General features: G+C 39.5%; 1 protein-coding gene across 1 annotated transcript in view; it reads right to left on the bottom strand.

Moving 5' to 3' along the window:
• LOC122811733 (CAP-Gly domain-containing linker protein 4-like) overlaps positions 1 to 17,034 on the bottom strand; it is a 1,328,591-nt gene that overhangs the window by 1,251,938 nt on the left and 59,619 nt on the right. The window contains exon 2 of the mRNA XM_044083780.1: positions 4,266 to 4,411. Within this exon, the coding sequence (XP_043939715.1) occupies positions 4,266 to 4,340 (75 nt within the window). The 5' untranslated portion in view covers positions 4,341 to 4,411. The remainder of the gene's footprint in view (positions 1 to 4,265; positions 4,412 to 17,034) is intronic.

Here is a 17,034-nt window from a genome sequence, read left to right as displayed (position 1 = left end):
AAAAGCAAAGAGTGTGGTACCTGCAAATGCAAAACTGCAAATGGGGTGGGATTCAAGGGAGGACTCTTGGAGAGGGTGGATGTCAAGAGCCCAAGGATAGAAGGGGGCCGGAGTAAAGTGCTGCTGTAGACTGAAACTGCAAAGCATAGCTGGGTGGGGTACAGTGCCATTATTATTATTATGATTTAACTATTACCTTTATTAGCTAAGCTAGTTGCTCCAAATGGAGAAGTTCAATTAACATAGTATGCTGAAGTAAATGAAGTCTGTAACTGTAATATTTTGCAATATGTGACAGTTATAATCTAATACCTTGTGTTAAACAGGTTTCTATATTGTTGTGGGATGCTGCAAAAGAAAAAGGCAAAGTGAGGGATATCTCTAAATATTAAGCCCACCAGAGACATGTGCTACCAGGTATGTGCAGGGTATATCATACAAGACATGCATAGCCCAAACAAATAAGGCAAGGGCACAACTACGCACAATCACAAACTGACAGAAAAGGACATTGGGTAGGTACATTGTGTATGCAGGCACACCACAGAGGCTGGTATGAATGACTTACGACACATTGTCTACAAACAGATGTGCTGCCCTGGACATGTGATATAGTATGTGGTAGTATGCCACCCAAACACATGGGGTATGCTGAATATTGCGGGATTCTGAGGGAACTGCAAGAACGCACATGAGTATGGACCACAGGTGTTTGTAAAACCAGCAGAAGCACATTGCACAGCAATAGCCAACAGTGACCTATTCAGCACATATGGGAAGGGTCTGGAGTCAGCAATAGGTGAGAAGTGTTCACCTTGTGATTACAGGGTGTAACTAGAGCATGACAGTGAGATGCAGTGGTAGCAGTATATAACTGGTAAAACCCTTGTGTGTGCTGCAACTGCACGGAGTGTGTGTGTAGTCTGTGTAGTCTGTGGGTGGAGTGTGGGAATGTATAGCAATGTGTGTATGCGGGACGAGGGGGTGGCACAATGTGTGTGTGTGTGTGTGTATGGGGAGGGGTACCACAGAGTGTGTGAGTGTGTGTAGTCTGTGGGTGGTGGAGTGTGGGAATGTTTAGCAATGTGTTGAGGGATGCCACAGTGTGCGTGTGCACATGTGCACGTGTGTACATGTGTAGACTGTGGGTGGAGTGTGGGAATGTATAGCAATGTGAGTGTACATGTGTGTGTGGGGGGTGCCACATGCCCTTAGCCAGTGTAATACAGCTGAGGGATTTCTATTAGGTAATGGTTGCCTTTCATGACATCAGTGTAGTACTTGCACGGTACAACTGTGTAAGGAATGCAGGAACACTTGGAAGCACCATAGATAACAGGTGACATTGACAGCCTGAATGAGGCTATAGGTGACATCATCAGCCATCATATGGAGAAAAGGCATTCTACCAGAATACGGCAGGTGGGCTGCTATAAACTGGCCACAGTGGTAAAACCAAAGGTATCCAGAAATGTTTTATGGTAACGGGTGCTCCACATTTCCAACACGAACACAGCAGAAGCAAGACAACATGCAGATTGAAAAGAAAAAGTCTTGTTTTTTGCTCTGTTTCACATCACTGCAAATGACAATAAGGCATATAGGTTGCTGGCTAGAGGAGTTAGGTAGGTCATGCACTGTCCTTTGTTATCTTGTTCCTTTGTCTGAGTGGCTCGTGGTTCTCTCTGTAGAAATGTGTTACACCCACTCTCATCATGGCATGCAAATAACTTTGCTCCAACTCCTTTGTGCATGACAGTCCGACTATGACCAGGAAGTAGAACCAGTGATGCTGTCTGTTTCTGTGATGACCTGCTCCTCTCACATCATGGACTGCACGGCACATCATTCTCAATGTACTTCATGAATCAAGCAATGCGAAATTGCTGTACTTCTGTGAAAGCTCCATGGATGTGTTGGGGGGGAGGTAGTTACATAAATGTGTGTGATTGCTTCACAAATACAGTGCAGGCAAGGTCAGTCCCACAACTCTTTTTCAAGTCATACTGTTGTACTTCTACCATATGCTTTGTAGCAGGAGGAATTTGCACCCATGCTGGCCATATCCCATAAAGAATCCTTAGCACCGCTGTGCACGGCCATTTGAAAATCTACAATTATGTAGTGGGACTGTATTATTTCTACCACAGTTTTGAAGAAAGGATCATAGGTTGCTTGTGATTTTCTCAACTTAAGGACATAGGTCACAGGTAGCAGTCAGCTATTGTCTCCACAAAATACATATCCATGGAACTAATACATTTACTGTTAATACCTGCAGGGGAGGTGCAGAATATGCCATCTGTCATAAGTAGTTTGGAAACTGCCATACACAGTGGTGAGGACAAGTATAGGGATGCTGTTTTTAATCATTTCCAAGACATTTTTTAGGAATGTTCCCTCCTATAGAAGCTGCATGGCTGGCTGGAAGTCCTTTTGAGGTACTGCCATTGCCTCTCAAATTCACTGTGCACTGTCTCCTAGCAGGGGTCACCATTTATGCCAGGAATTTCTTTTTGGCTAATATTTACTCGACATCAACAGTTACAGCCTGTAGGCTGCTGTAGACAAACTTGCATGGGATGTTGCCTGTTTATAGACTCTGTTGCTGTAGATGATTGAAGGAATTGGCACATGCCACACTCGCAGGCTCAGATGCACAGCTGAATGCACCATGTTTTTCACTTTTGACACTATGACAGTGACTATCCTGACCTTGCAGTTATCCCTGTTCTTCAAGTTTGCAGTGCCAATAGATTTTATTTCTTCATATATATTTTCACAATAGAAAACTTAGTCATCATAGGTACTGGGTCTCTTTCTGTGAGGGGCTGTAGATGTAACTGAATATGTCCCTGATGGGACCACTTAATAGTCGCTAGTGGGTGCCTTATCTGGTCTGGATTTATATAACTTGCAATCTCTGAGACTGGACAAGGACCCCACCATGTTTATGGCACTACCCAAACATAGGTTGCGGTACATATCTTGTTGCGTACCCTATGTAACCGTCCCTCCTCAAATACCTAATTAAGTGCAAAAGAAATACCTACTAATTTTGTATTCAACAAAAATTGAACTGTGCTGACAGAAGACTTTGTTATATCAGTACTGTATGTCATGCTGTTTGCTACTGTATACCATCCCCATTCAGGTATGCCTTTGCACTACCACCTAACAATACCATCTGCCATAACACAGCGACCTCCTCATCTGCATCATCCATGGGGACCTCAGTTATACTAAATAAGTATATATGCAAATAGGCGGGGTCATGTGCTGTATGCACATGTGGCTGTAACTGTCTTCTGAGGGAAATGTCTTTTCTTCCTACTATCTGAGGGTTCAGTCTGCTTTGCATGATTTTCCCATTCAATTCCCTGAAATGAACAGACTTCCCATACATGTCAAGCAGAGCACCTCGCTGACCCTCTTCAAGAAAATTCTTTATGAGTGGATGGGAAACAAAATTCACCCCGGGGATAACACCAGTGGCTCTACTCAACAGAGGCACTGGGAACTAAGGTCGGGTGGCACTATGCCAGTGTAATCCTATGGCTAGGCTTGTAAAGGCCCCAGGGCCATTAGCCTAGTACACACCTATAAACCTATGACCCTGTAGAGGTAAGAGTATCATATGGGGCTGCTTGCTGTCAATTAGCATTTTGTTGATTATGTGCTAACATGGCTTATGTGTTCCTATCTCTTTGTTACATTGACATATGATTTATTTTCTATATACATGAGTGTGTGTGTGAATGTGGGTATGAGTGTGTGTGACTGACTTTTTTTTAATTTTTATTTACTTTGTTTCACTATCTAAACAGCAAATCTCCGTTTAGTGACTGTAATTAAATGGCTGTTGTTTGCTTCTTTGCACTACATGTGCCATGGCAGCATAATGTTACTACTTGATATCTGTACATTAATACACTATTGGAGAACATTCATCCTCCAGTAGGGTATTCATGTACGTTTTGCAGTATGACGTTTCTATATTTGCCACAATAAAATTGATTTAGGCACTTTTTCTCCTTTGTGCTGGATCGTTTTTGACATTTTTCCAGTACAAGAAACACATTTAAGAAAATGCATTTTCAGAATGCTGTTCATTACAGTTAAGATACTTGATGCATTATTTTATGTTTTCTCAAGTTAAGAAAACTTCATAACGTTAAGCAATGCAGACAGATGTAATCAAATGGAGAGAAAGATCAGATGTAATACTTCTTCAACAAATGAAAATTAATTCAACTTATACTTACCCATAGGATTTCCCAAAGATATCTTAACTTGTCACTAAGTTTTTCCACAGAAGACCACAAGCGGCTGAACACCATGTTTGGGGGACTCGTTAACCAAGTTCGTCTTTAATAACCAACATCAGAAAGAACAGGCCAGGGTACTGGAACTACAGAAATATTGTTCAATACAAAACGTCAAACACAGAAGTCATTTGTTATAATGACCTAATGGGCTGTCACTAGTTGGCAGAACTACAAGTACTCCTAAACAGCATCCAGCTGACTGGATTCACTTCAGTGAATGGACACATGCCTGAAATGCCATTCAGTGAAATATAAACAATTAACCAGTCTTGCTAGTAACAAAATATGATGTATAACATATTGAAATACATTTCACTTCATACAGGTAGCACAGTGTATAACTCAATATGACATTCATGAGGGTGTTTTTTTGCTTCCTTATTATGCTGTCTGTCTGAAAATTATTTAAAGACTTGCACATTAACTTTCTCTGTTCAAGTCAAAATAGCACATTTGTTTCACTGTTGACAAGCTTGTATATGTGGTTGTTTTTAAAGACTGAAGAGCAGTGTTTCTTAATTTAACCAATTTTATTCCAAATGTAAAACAAGAATCCAATAACGTGGTCTTTAAAACATTCTTTTAAGCACTGTTTCAGATTTGATATCTTTATTGCCTTGACTTTTCAGATCATGTGCTCTTTTCCCCACATCACTTATACAATTTTTCATCTCATTTAAAACCTATTATTCAATCTGTATCTCATCAATAACACAACACAGAGCTTTCAATCTTCATGCTAGAGTCATCCTTGTGTGTGTGTGTGTGTGTGTGTGGGGGGGGGGTCTGATGAGTATTATACATGAAACTTCAACTGCTATCTACATATTATACACTCTGATAAGGAATACATTATATTTAACTCATAGTTCTTTCTTCCCTGGCTCTGTTCCTAGCCTCCTGTGCAGCTTTGTCATGTCCTGCGCATGTATTTTATCCATTCATACTCATTCCATTTCTAAAAACATGGTACTGGCTGAACTGGCAGTCTTTTAATATGCGTTTAGGTGTGTGCTCCCTGTGCCCTTAGTTTGTGAGTGACAGTGTTTGTATGTTTGCACATATTTTTGTGGACTCACAAAACTCCCAGGTCTGTTTCACTGCCCCACTGCTTATTGGTACAATATCTGTCCCCCATTGGTGCTTTATAGAATAAAATGAGGCCTGGTGATTAAGCATCGTGTAGTGTAAAGGAAACAATGCTCATTCCTAGTTATTTTGGGGTTGGGGTGTTTGAATGCTGGTTAAGATATTTAACTCATAGACAAAAGGTAAAAGGTTTAATTCTCACCTAGAGAAATTGACTAGGCTTAAAATGGTTCACAAGGACAGCTAGCCTAGTACTTACCTATGAATGACCATGCTCAGAGAAAAACTCTGCATTGTTGAATAAAAAAATCACATCAATACATCACACAAAGCAATTCTTCAGTAAGAGGTAAATATCAGATTAGCTTTGTTCTGTGTAGATTTGAGCAAGACAAACTGCTTACCAGTCCTGCTATGTGCTTTAACTCAATCTTGCATGCCGCTGTGAGAACTCAAGGATACATTCTGCTAGGCATTTTCATAGAGATGAAATAATGAAACTGAATATTCTGGATGCAGGGATTTTGATGGTTCTTGGAACCATCAAGTTCAGAATAAAGAAAAATGGAGGACACTAATTGATTGACAGTTTAAAAGCAAATACCAGTCAATTTCTGGCAGTCCCATGTGCTAATGTAGCTGTTTAAAAGAACTGGACGTAATGTAACACAGCGTAATGAAGACAAGTTGTCACCTCATTCAATTTCTATAACCAAAAGAAAACTTAATAAGGAAATTAAGAAGAAATAGGTAGATATATATTAATTATGCTAAGTTGTGAGATTTTTGAGTGGTGTAATTTCCATCATGTAGGGTTACTCACAGGCAACAACAAAGAGCATAGTCTGGTAGAGGTAAGCTACTGGGCTTATTACTAGGATCATACACATGGGAAGATGGAGTGCCCATAGGCATAATAAAAAGAAATGTAAATGAAATAGAATGTTACTATGCAAAGTCCTGCCTGTTCTGAATGTATACAGCTCTTTCTGTGCATTAATGTTGATATAATTGTATATACGAGTCTATATTAGAAGACCAAAGACACATTCTTTCGAATGTGTCTTGGTCAAACTTAAAAGGCAGAAAATGGAAAATATCGAAGTGGCTGTTTCGGTACTTTGCTGTTTTCGGCACTGTAATGGGGTCTTGGAGTTGGTATATTTAAGTAGGGGGATGGGGGAAGCCCCCCACTTAATGTAATGTTTAAATTATTATTATTTTTTTTGTTGGAACTGCGATTTTTTTTACCTTGGAAAAAAATCACTGTTCTGACACTTCAACATTGTAAGCTTTCACTTACATGGGGTCGATCATTCACCGTTCACTTTTTTAAGCATTTGGTGATTTAATATACACCTGTATATACAGCTCATCAAATGCAGCCTTTCTGAATCCCCTTTTAACTTCTTCAACCTGATTTTTTCACAGGACACATTCCTAAATTTTTGTTAAACAGCAATTTTAATGAACTTTAACAAAAGTTGGTCAACTTCTGACCCTGGCAACTACACATTGTTAGCCATAGTAACGTTATATACAAAGCTATAAAAGGCATTGTATCTAACATTCTCTGTTAGGATATGAACACATCATGGCTCTGGATCCTCATAAATTTAACTTAATCAAAAGTATGTCCTGCCTCCTTACCCTCATTAACAACTTCAAAAAGCTTAGTGAAATAGGGCATGATGTATGCAGTTCATACAGCTTATTTAGACCAGGTCAAAGCCTTTCATACTAATGTAAGGCAGGTATAATTAAGAGATTCAAATGCTTGAACAAACAGCCATATGCTATGCCTTGGATAGCAAACTAGCTGTCATTCAGAATACATATGTTGCTAAAGTCATAGCTGGTACTCCTGAAAATAAAACTGTCACTACTTGTACCCCACAGGGCTTACTTTTAGCCTTCATCCTAATTAGTATTTGTTGCTTAGAGCTTTAAACCAATAAACCTGGCCTAGATTATCTAAATTTGCAGACAATAAATAATTGCAAAATTGATGCAGTTATTTACTAATCTACTTACTGCGGTGGTGGTGCTGCGGTAGCGTTGTCGCCTCACAGTTAGACGTTGCCCATTTGATTCTCAGCTAGAGCGTCTTCTGTGTGGCGACATGCATGAACGGGCATTCCTTCATTGAAGGTTGTGCGTTAGGCCTGGCAAGCCAGCACGTAAAACTCTACTGCCAATCATTAGCGGACCGGAGTTCCGCTGTGGTTACCCCTAACCGGGAAAAGCCGAAAGACACAAACATTTACTAATCCACTTACACAAAATGACTCTAATTATAGCTATACTAAGTTGGTAACTAGTACAGGGACAACAGTCTCAAATTAAATGTAAATATGTCTTATAGTTATATTTGATAAACAAAGCAATGCACATCGTACTGCACAGAACACATATGCCTCTGTAAAGACACCATCATAAGAGATACAGTCACTTTTGTAGATAACTCATGTCTTTTATAGGTTCATAGGTTCCGAAGTAAATACTAGCCCAATGACCACAAGGGCATTTTTAAGCCTAGCGATTCATCCCACATTTCTGACAAGTTGTAGTTCCCTGATAAGGTTAAGCAGGGGATTGGGAGATGAAACATTTACAAAGATGGGCCTAGGAGATGAACCATTTATAGGCTGCCTATATCCATTAGAGACATAGGTGCCAAACCAGGGATGAAGTTCCTGTTTCCCATCCAAGTTATTCTTGAATTGTGTTAGGGACGGACTCTATTTCACATGGATGGGGTGCCTGTTCCAGAGAAGGGTTACTCTCTTGGATACATACCTGTCTCTCCACCAGGTCATATTTATGTCACAGGTAAGGATTATGTCTTTAGAATTTGTAATTCTTGTGCTGTTTGTTTTGTGGATATGCATAAATTCCATTAGAGTGGGATCTGATAATGCCTTGTATGCCAGGCATAGATCTCCCCTCAACAGCCTGCAGGAGACAGAATGCAAGGATAAGGCTTTGAGGTAATCTGCATAGAACATGATACTTATGCCCTAAATTATTTTAGTGAGGAACATCTGTGGATGTTCCAGTTGTTGGACATGCCTGATTAGGGATATACCAAAGGGGGCATTGTACTCAATGACAGGTCTGATAAATGTTGAATGCAGTGGAACAATGAAACCTTTCTTTATAAGTTGCAAAACATTGAATGATTTCCTCACTACTATAGGCACTTCATAGCCAAAGGATAGATTGCTGCCAGTGTGTATGTCCCCAAGTCCCTGACTACTGGCCCAACTCTTAGGGTGTGTTGTCAATATGATAGTTACCAGGGGTGGATGACTTCCTGAAAGATACTGTTATGCATTTCTTGGCATTCAGTTTTAGTGTGCAGCTCTGACACCAGTTGTTTGTCTGCATCAGCCCTTCCTGGAGTTCATTTGTGTCAGTGGGGGATTCAATGACAGCTCCTAATTTGCAATCATCTGCAAATTTAGTCAGCCAGAGGACAGTGAAATTGGCCTTGACTTCAGAGAAGTAAGTGCTAAAAAGTAGCGGTCCCAAGACAAATCCCTGAGGGACTGTCTTGTCATTGGCCTCTTTGTAGAGGTGGACTTCCCAATTCTAACTTCCTGGGTCCTGTCTGTGAGCCAGTTGTCTATCCATTGGGTGACATAAGGGTTTGTACCTAACCTCTTGAGTTTGTCAACAATGCCCAAGTGGGGTATTGTGTCAAATGCCTTGGCCAAGTCAAGTTAGGGAGTGTGAACTATTTTGTCCTCATCCATTGCTTTGGTGACATTCTCAAGGAAGTCCACCAGGCTGAGTAGGCATGACCTGTGCTTTACAAAACCAAACCGGGTTGGGTCCAGTGTCTGAAAGTTTCCTATGTCATATTTGATCATTCCACGACAATTATTTCCATGGCTTTGCATATGAGACAAGTGAGACGTATGGGTCTGTAGTTTTCAGGGGCCATGGATGGTCCATGTTTGTGCAGGAGATGACTGTTGCTGTTCTCCATTCATGAGACACGAAGCCTGTTTGGAGGCTACAGTTAAATAGCAGTTCCAAAGGGCTGATAGGTCATGTTTCAAAGGCATGTTTAGAAGGCATTCTGTGATATTGATAGGCTCATTGATGCAGGGTCTTGGCCTTAGAGAGAGTTTTAAGGACCTGTTCCCAAGTAATAGCAGGGGAGTTATATTTGATGGCATTTCCTGAGGGAAGGTTGAGGGGGAGAGAGGGGTAAAGCTGGAGCTAAATTTGTCAGCCAGTAGGTTTGCTATATCTTCTTGCTCAGTATAGGTGGATCCAATAACACTGAGCTCTGCACACACCCGTGTATTGCATTTGAGCTTGCAACATAGCTAAAGAAGTTCTTGGCTTGGGTGAACAAATTTAACTTAAATTTGGATTTGGTAGACTTTATTTGTCCTCTGAGATTTTGTTTAGTTGGATAAGAGTAATTTTATCCTGCTTGGAGCTGCACCTCCTAATTTCTGTGGTGATTTTCCTTCTTCTGTTATACAGCCTATTGATGCTGTGATTCTACCAGGGTGGCTTGTTTTTTTGACTTAGTTCTGTACATCATCCTGGTGGTTACAACTGCGTGTATGCAGCTATTCATTTGTTTGTATAGTGTTTCTGTGAACAGTTCCATGTAGGCAGCAGTGTTCTCAGGGGTTATAGGGACTTGAAATTTTGCAGGGTGTTATTTATTATTAGGAAGTAAGCATTAGAGTAGTTCTTGAATATTCCAGGGTTAGACAGGGTTCCAGGCTATATTTTTACTTCAAAGGAGACCATTTTGTGGTCTGACGTTACCAGAGAAGACATTACACTAGGGGATGCCCAGCACTCTCCTATATTAGTGAGAACCAGATGTAGTGTGGTTGCACCCCCTGTTGGTGTTTTGACAGACTGATCCAGGGAGTTTGTGTTTACAAAATTTGTGAATCTCTGTGCCTGTATATTTGGAGTCATATATGATTCCCAGATAATAGTGGGGTGATTAAAGTTGCCCATTGTAATGGCATTGGTTTGGATGGTGAGTGTTTCCAATGAGTTTAAATACATGGTATGGGCTTCCTGGGCCATAAAGAGGGACCTATATCTTGCAAGCAAGTGGTATGAGATTTTTCCTATGTAGATTTGAACACAATCATGTTTCAACAGTAGTGAGGAAATCCTTTTAACTAGCTCAGCTACTACTAGGGGCATTTCCTTTAGATTAAAAGAATATTTTCCTTCTCCATCTCTCTTCAAATCTGCTGTTGAACATAATGCTGTCTTTAAGATGTACTTATTAACTTGACTTGAGAGACCTCAGAGATTCTTAAGAAAATGAATTACTAACCTGTCATCTCTCTATTCTCTTAGAGATTCTGCTAAGACAACTATTGTTTTCTGTTCCCTGCCATAAAAAGAGTCAACCATGGCTCCTTGATCTCCTATACTGCCAGCAATTCCTTGATTAGTCATATGAAGGACCTAAATCTCTATCAGCATATCACAAAAGACATGCTGTAGTGATAGGTTCATTTCTTACTGCAGCCCTCATATCTGGAGTAAACTTCCACTCTACATCATACAGAGTAGCACCCTTGCCACATTTAAAGATGATCTCTACAACTGAAGAGGTAGCGGCAAACTATCTTTGGGTCTGGCCTGTGTTGCCTTCCTAGAATCAGGAAGAAGCTTTTAAATATTGGTTATTGGTAAAGCTGAATCTGCTGACTAACTCCATAGTATTTACAAAAGAACCAACAAACCAAGAAATTGTCAGCAAAAAAAACTTTATAAAAATACAAACAAATGCAAATCTACCCACCTGGCTGAAGGCATAAATCTTGTTGGCTTTTTTAAATATATCTTTATTAATGATTATCCAAACCATCCAATGCAATCATGTATAATTCCATATCAACCCAGATACTCTTTCTTTTAAGCATTCCAATTGCATTACTCATATATAATGTTTGCAGAGGAGTATAACCATCCCCTCAACTCAGCTAAGCACTTCATCCTCCTTTCTAATGAATTTTTCTTTGACAACATTCTTTTGTGTTTTGCACTTTTATCATGTCTACTATTATAGAGCTGCTCTAATTGTTGCCTTGTTTCTTATCCTACCTCTTTTTCAGAAACTCTCTTTTTCTCCATTATGATATTTTTTATTTTACTACTCTCGTTCCCTAATTATATTATAGTATGTATTTATTCATTTATGTGTACATTTGTTTATGTATTTATTCATTTACTGCACTGCAGCCTCTTTTCATTGGATTCCCTGGGGAAAAAGTTCCACATAGCAATAACAGTAAAAAAATCATATAATCCTAAACAATCAAAAAAGCAATATAGTGAGTTCAAAAACCGATAAGCCACACACTATATTGTGAACAATACATGGGTACTACAAGATGTGAATATAAGCAAAAATGTGCATGCCATATTTACACAAATTGGATGTTCATCATAAATATATTAACAGTAATGAAGACAGAATGGACTATTTACAGGCAAAATGCTGAAATTAAAATATGAGAGTTTAAATAAAATAAACAGAAAAAATTATGATAAGGGCTGATTAAGTAGAGATGAAAAAGTAGAAGCAAGTACAAGCATTTGATGAGAAAGGAGGAAGTATAATATAGCAATAACCCACGCCTGGGTGTGGGTAATGTGGGATTTAACCACGGTTGGCGTGGTTTGGTCCAAACAAAGCCAACCGTGGTTAAATCCCGCATTACCCACCCAGAAGTGGTTATTACTATATTAATGACATTATTTAAGAAAAGAAATAATTACTTTTCTTAAATAATGGCATTGTATAATGCCTCTTTGCTGCCCTTCTGCAGCTGTCTGGTATTCATGGCAGTTCTGATGTACTGAGCATGCCTACTCAGTACATCAGAGCTGTGGGCAAAAGCAACGAAGAACGCAAGATCTCCATTGCTTTTTACTGTTTCGCTATGTTAAATGGGTTTTACATAGCGAGACAGGTTTAAAAAAAACAAAGGAGATCTCCGTTAAATATTTTAAAGCTGTCTCGCCATGTTAAACCCATTTAATATAGCGAGACAGGTTTATGCTTTTTACACACTGTGTCGCTATGTTAAACTCTTTTAACATAGCGAGACAGTGTTTTATACTAACGGAAAAAGTCCGGGCGACGAGACCTTTTTCCGTTCGTATATTGAGGGATTTACAATGGGCATGCTGGTTGGGCTGGCCAATCAGCGTGCACGTTTTAGAGGAAGAATTGTATAATAAGAGAATACAGGTATAGTGAAGGTAACTAAGGAGATAATATTGATAATTCATATTTCTGGGTCTATCATATATAAATTCTGTACTGTTTACTATTTACTCTTCCATCATTTCCCACACCATCTCCAGCCTTGTATCAGCCTCTCACTCCTTAATATCTAAATGTTGTTCCCTCTCAACCCAAACAATCTTTCATTCTTTGTTTCTTTTTACTCATTTGCAATATGACTTTTAATCCAAGCAGTCACAATCAACATCATTTCCTGATTCTCCTTTTCTTTTCATCTTCGTCATGTTGCTCGCCTGAATAGACAGTACTGCGGGGTCTTTTGAGCCTTTTCCAAAAATATTCTCCTCTATTCATTTACTAACTTTTCCTATATCACCTTTGTCAAGTAATTAATCTATTCAATGAATAATAGCTTCTTGAATTGTATCTCCCTGATCCCAAATGGAATTTATTTACATCTACAAGAGGGGCTTTACATTACTTGGCTGCACTCTAAATCTGCACTTTTGCAAACCATTTCCACCATTTTCATGTTTTCTCCTTTTCTCTGCAGTTGCATAGCCATGGGGTTAGTATATTTATGTATTGGGGTGTGAGGGCAAAATCATCCTCAACAGGGATGCAGAGAGATGACCTTTGAACTTTTTTCTTTTTATGTCACCTCCATGTTTGGCAGATAAGTTACTAGATATGCTTAGTTAGCCCATCAGGTTTGTTTTTTTTGTGTTATTTATCAACTTCTCAAGGGGGACCCTTTTACCCAAGTGCAACTTTAGGACATATATTGAATATATTCATTTATTTTCTGTTGACTGAAACCATGGCCTGAGATGAGGCTATCTTGAAGGGATGGCTGTGGAAGAAAGCTCCATGCATAAAATGTTGTATGATGATTAAATAACATATAATGCAATATAACATATCATGCGTGTTATCAAACAGTATAAAATAATATTCATTAGTTCCGATGCAACTAATAATGCAATTCAAAGTATAAGAATTGAACACTATTATTGTGGGGTAAAATAAAGGCAAAACTGTGATGAAGGAACTTGATATTTCTAATATATTCAGTCCTTTATAACAATCTTAGTGTGTATCGCTGATGTTCCTCTCACTTAGAAGCAATATCAAATTCATTTGTGCTCTGGTAGGCCATGCTTAACGTATAATTCTGGTCAGATGATAAATTAGTAAGTATAAAGTAATGGAAATGTTTAGGAACAAGTAGTGAGAAGTAAATTTGAATTCAAAGATATTTAACAGAGTAAAAATCAAATTCCAAGATATTTAATACAGTTAAGAACTTATGTGATTTCCTTTTAAAAAGCCTCTTGAAAAGGAAATCCTGTGCTTATTACTACATAAAATAATTTGTTGGGTTTTGAAACTGTTCAGGAACAATGCATTGAGAAATGCCTTGACTTTATGAACTCTAAATATCACTTGCATCTGCATAAGTAAAGGCAGAGTTACCAGAAACAAAATGTGTAAAGTCACATACATACTAGATCATGAACTGGCTGTCTGAGTGATACCACACTCTGTTCACCATTGCACTGAATGAAATGACGCAAATAAAAGATCTTTTAGGAACCCTTTTAGGAACCTTCTGGTGAGAGAAGAAGCAAAGGAGCATTATATCCCAACATAGTGAAGCTGTGGTGAGACCAGCATTAGCAGTAGCCACACAGTAGCCATTCATGTGACTCCCCTCTTTTCATCATTCTTGACAAGCTAATTCTTTATTTTCAGTAAGTGCTGCTTGATTTCTTCCTAACTTTAGAATATCTGACTGAATTTTCAGGGTCTATGTACTAGTTTCCCCTCAAGTGTTTAGCATTTCTCTGTACAGACTCAGATGCACATATATAGCCAAAATGGAAGCCAAGCACTCTCCAGCCAAGACTGGATTAGCCAGTCAAGAGGAGAAGGCTACACCTGCACCACACCACATTCAACACATAGCCCTCCAGAACATACACCACCACAGCCCTCACATAGTAACACAAAACACACACCTACTTTTACAGAGGCTCTCAATAAAAATCTGCCCAAACATCAGAGACCTCCGAGGCAGAAACGCAAACAATCACCACATCCCAGCACAAACCATGAGACACATAGCTCACATAAACAGTGTACCACTCAACCAGAGCCCATAAGGCAAAACAATTTACCCAATATACTAGTCATAGGTGACTCAATTGTAAGGCACACTGATGTCCCACTCACTATCCTGAATAAGGCGAAAGTTATGGTCAGCTACCTGTCAGGTGCCAGGATCTGCCACATAACACACACACTTAGGTCACTCCACAACAGGTACAAATATGACTGTGTCATTGTCCATGTTGGTGTGAATGACCTGAGATGTACCTCCCTGGAGTACATGGAAAGAGACATAGAGGAGATCTTGGATCTTGTAGCACAGGCAGGTATGACCCTAGCTCGGAGCTGCATCCTACCGTGGGTCTATATGACATGGTCAAAAGCTAATAATAACGAATGATGAAAACTTCGAAAACACCGGAACTCGAAGTTGCAATTGTGGGGGGCTGCAGTCCCCACACCCCCTACTTAATATATATATATATATATATATATATATATATATATATATATATATATATAGATACCAACTCCAAGATTGCACTATAGTGAGGAAAGGGCAAATACCCCTATCTACGCTGTAGTGCGACCCCACAATAACAACTTCAAGTTCTGGTGTTTTCAAAGTTGAGTCGTTTGCTATCATTAGCTTTCAACCACGTGATATAGACCCTTCTACCATCACCCAGAATGATACCACAGTACAAGCAGAAAATGATTGACTTCAACAATTTCTGGTGTCATTCTAAGGGGATCCAGTATCTATCTGTCTGGGATGACATAATCGACAGACCTCGATACTTCACCAGAGATGGCCTGCAGCTGTCACTCCAGGGATTCTGGATACTGGCCAAGGCTCTTGCCACCCCTATAGTGCCTTTTTTAGGCAATGTCCTGAAGACAAAATTATCACCATAACAGTTACAAGCAAATTAAATCTGAGGGTTATGCTACTCAATGCTAGACATCTAAATCTCAAAATGCACTCGCTCGAAGCACTCCTTAAAATGGAGAACATCAACATCTGTGCAGTGACTGAGACCTGGATCAAGACTCCGGAGAGCACTTCAGCACTACCAGACTATAATTCATACCACCCCTTTCAGCCCCTAAACCTGAAGCAAAGCACTAAAGGTGGCAGTGTCACCATATTCATAAAGGATATGAACACCTCCAGACTAGTAGCCCAACATAACGGATCAGAGATACTTCAGGTACAACTAACACTGAGTAAATCTGCAATGCAGGTTGTAGCATGCTATAGATCCCCCACCATGTCCCAAGACTCCCACTGCACATTCCTAAACACACTGGAAAACCTTAGGGTATAACCCAATACCCTTATACTGGGAGTCTTTGACTACCCCTCCATTAACTGGGAAAATTACTCATGTACCAACACACTTGCTCAACGTTTTCTGGAATTCATTAATTCCAATGCCCTGGACCAACTCATTCTTACTCCCCACCAGGGGTAGAAACATCCTTGACCTGGTCATTACTAACATGTGCGACCGTTCCTCTACACCAGTAATCAACTCCTCCCTAGTCAGATCTGACCACAAGCTAATCACCATGGATATCCAGATCCCACCCTCACCCCCCCCCAAAGGAAACCACTGTAAAAAACTTCTCCAAAGCCAATATTGGGCTTCTAAAAACAGAGGTGGCTAACTTCACAATATCCATGCAAATGGAAAATAGGTGCATGACTGCTGAATCATACACCAATGCACTGTATGAGCACATACACAAGTGCATGGAATAGGCCATACCAAACAGAACCAAGACGTTCTCTTCCAAAAAAGGAAGGCAATCTGGTGGTACCCCACCATAAACAAACTCTACAACAGAAGGAAAAAAACTGTTGCAGAAAAGGGTGAATTACAAAGACTGGAAAAACTCACTTGTTAGCCTCAGCAAAAAACTGACATCTATCATCAAATCCTCGAAAGCTAGCTATGAAAACAAAATTGCTGCAGAGTTTAAAGACAACCACAAGGCATTCTATGTATATGTTTTTTTATACACATTATTTTTGAGTTTATGTAGTATACACCAACCCTGTATAGGTAAACTGATTAAACAAGTTTAGATACTAGGTGTTACACTTAGGGGTTGTTTTAAATTAACTAATTGGTAATTGAGTGTAATTGTTTAATTATTTTGGTATATATTAGTGGTACTACTTCACCAATCTGATGAAGTCATTTCCTTGGGATGAAACCTGGGTTAATTGGTGCTGCTACT

This window comes from Protopterus annectens, chromosome 1.part1 (genome assembly GCF_019279795.1).
Source record: "Protopterus annectens isolate FY-2018-M chromosome 1.part1, PAN1.0, whole genome shotgun sequence".
Lineage (NCBI taxonomy): Eukaryota > Metazoa > Chordata > Ceratodontiformes > Protopteridae > Protopterus > Protopterus annectens.
The sequence above is the reverse complement of the archived record's forward strand: the minus strand, read 5'-3'. Positions and strand labels throughout refer to the sequence as shown.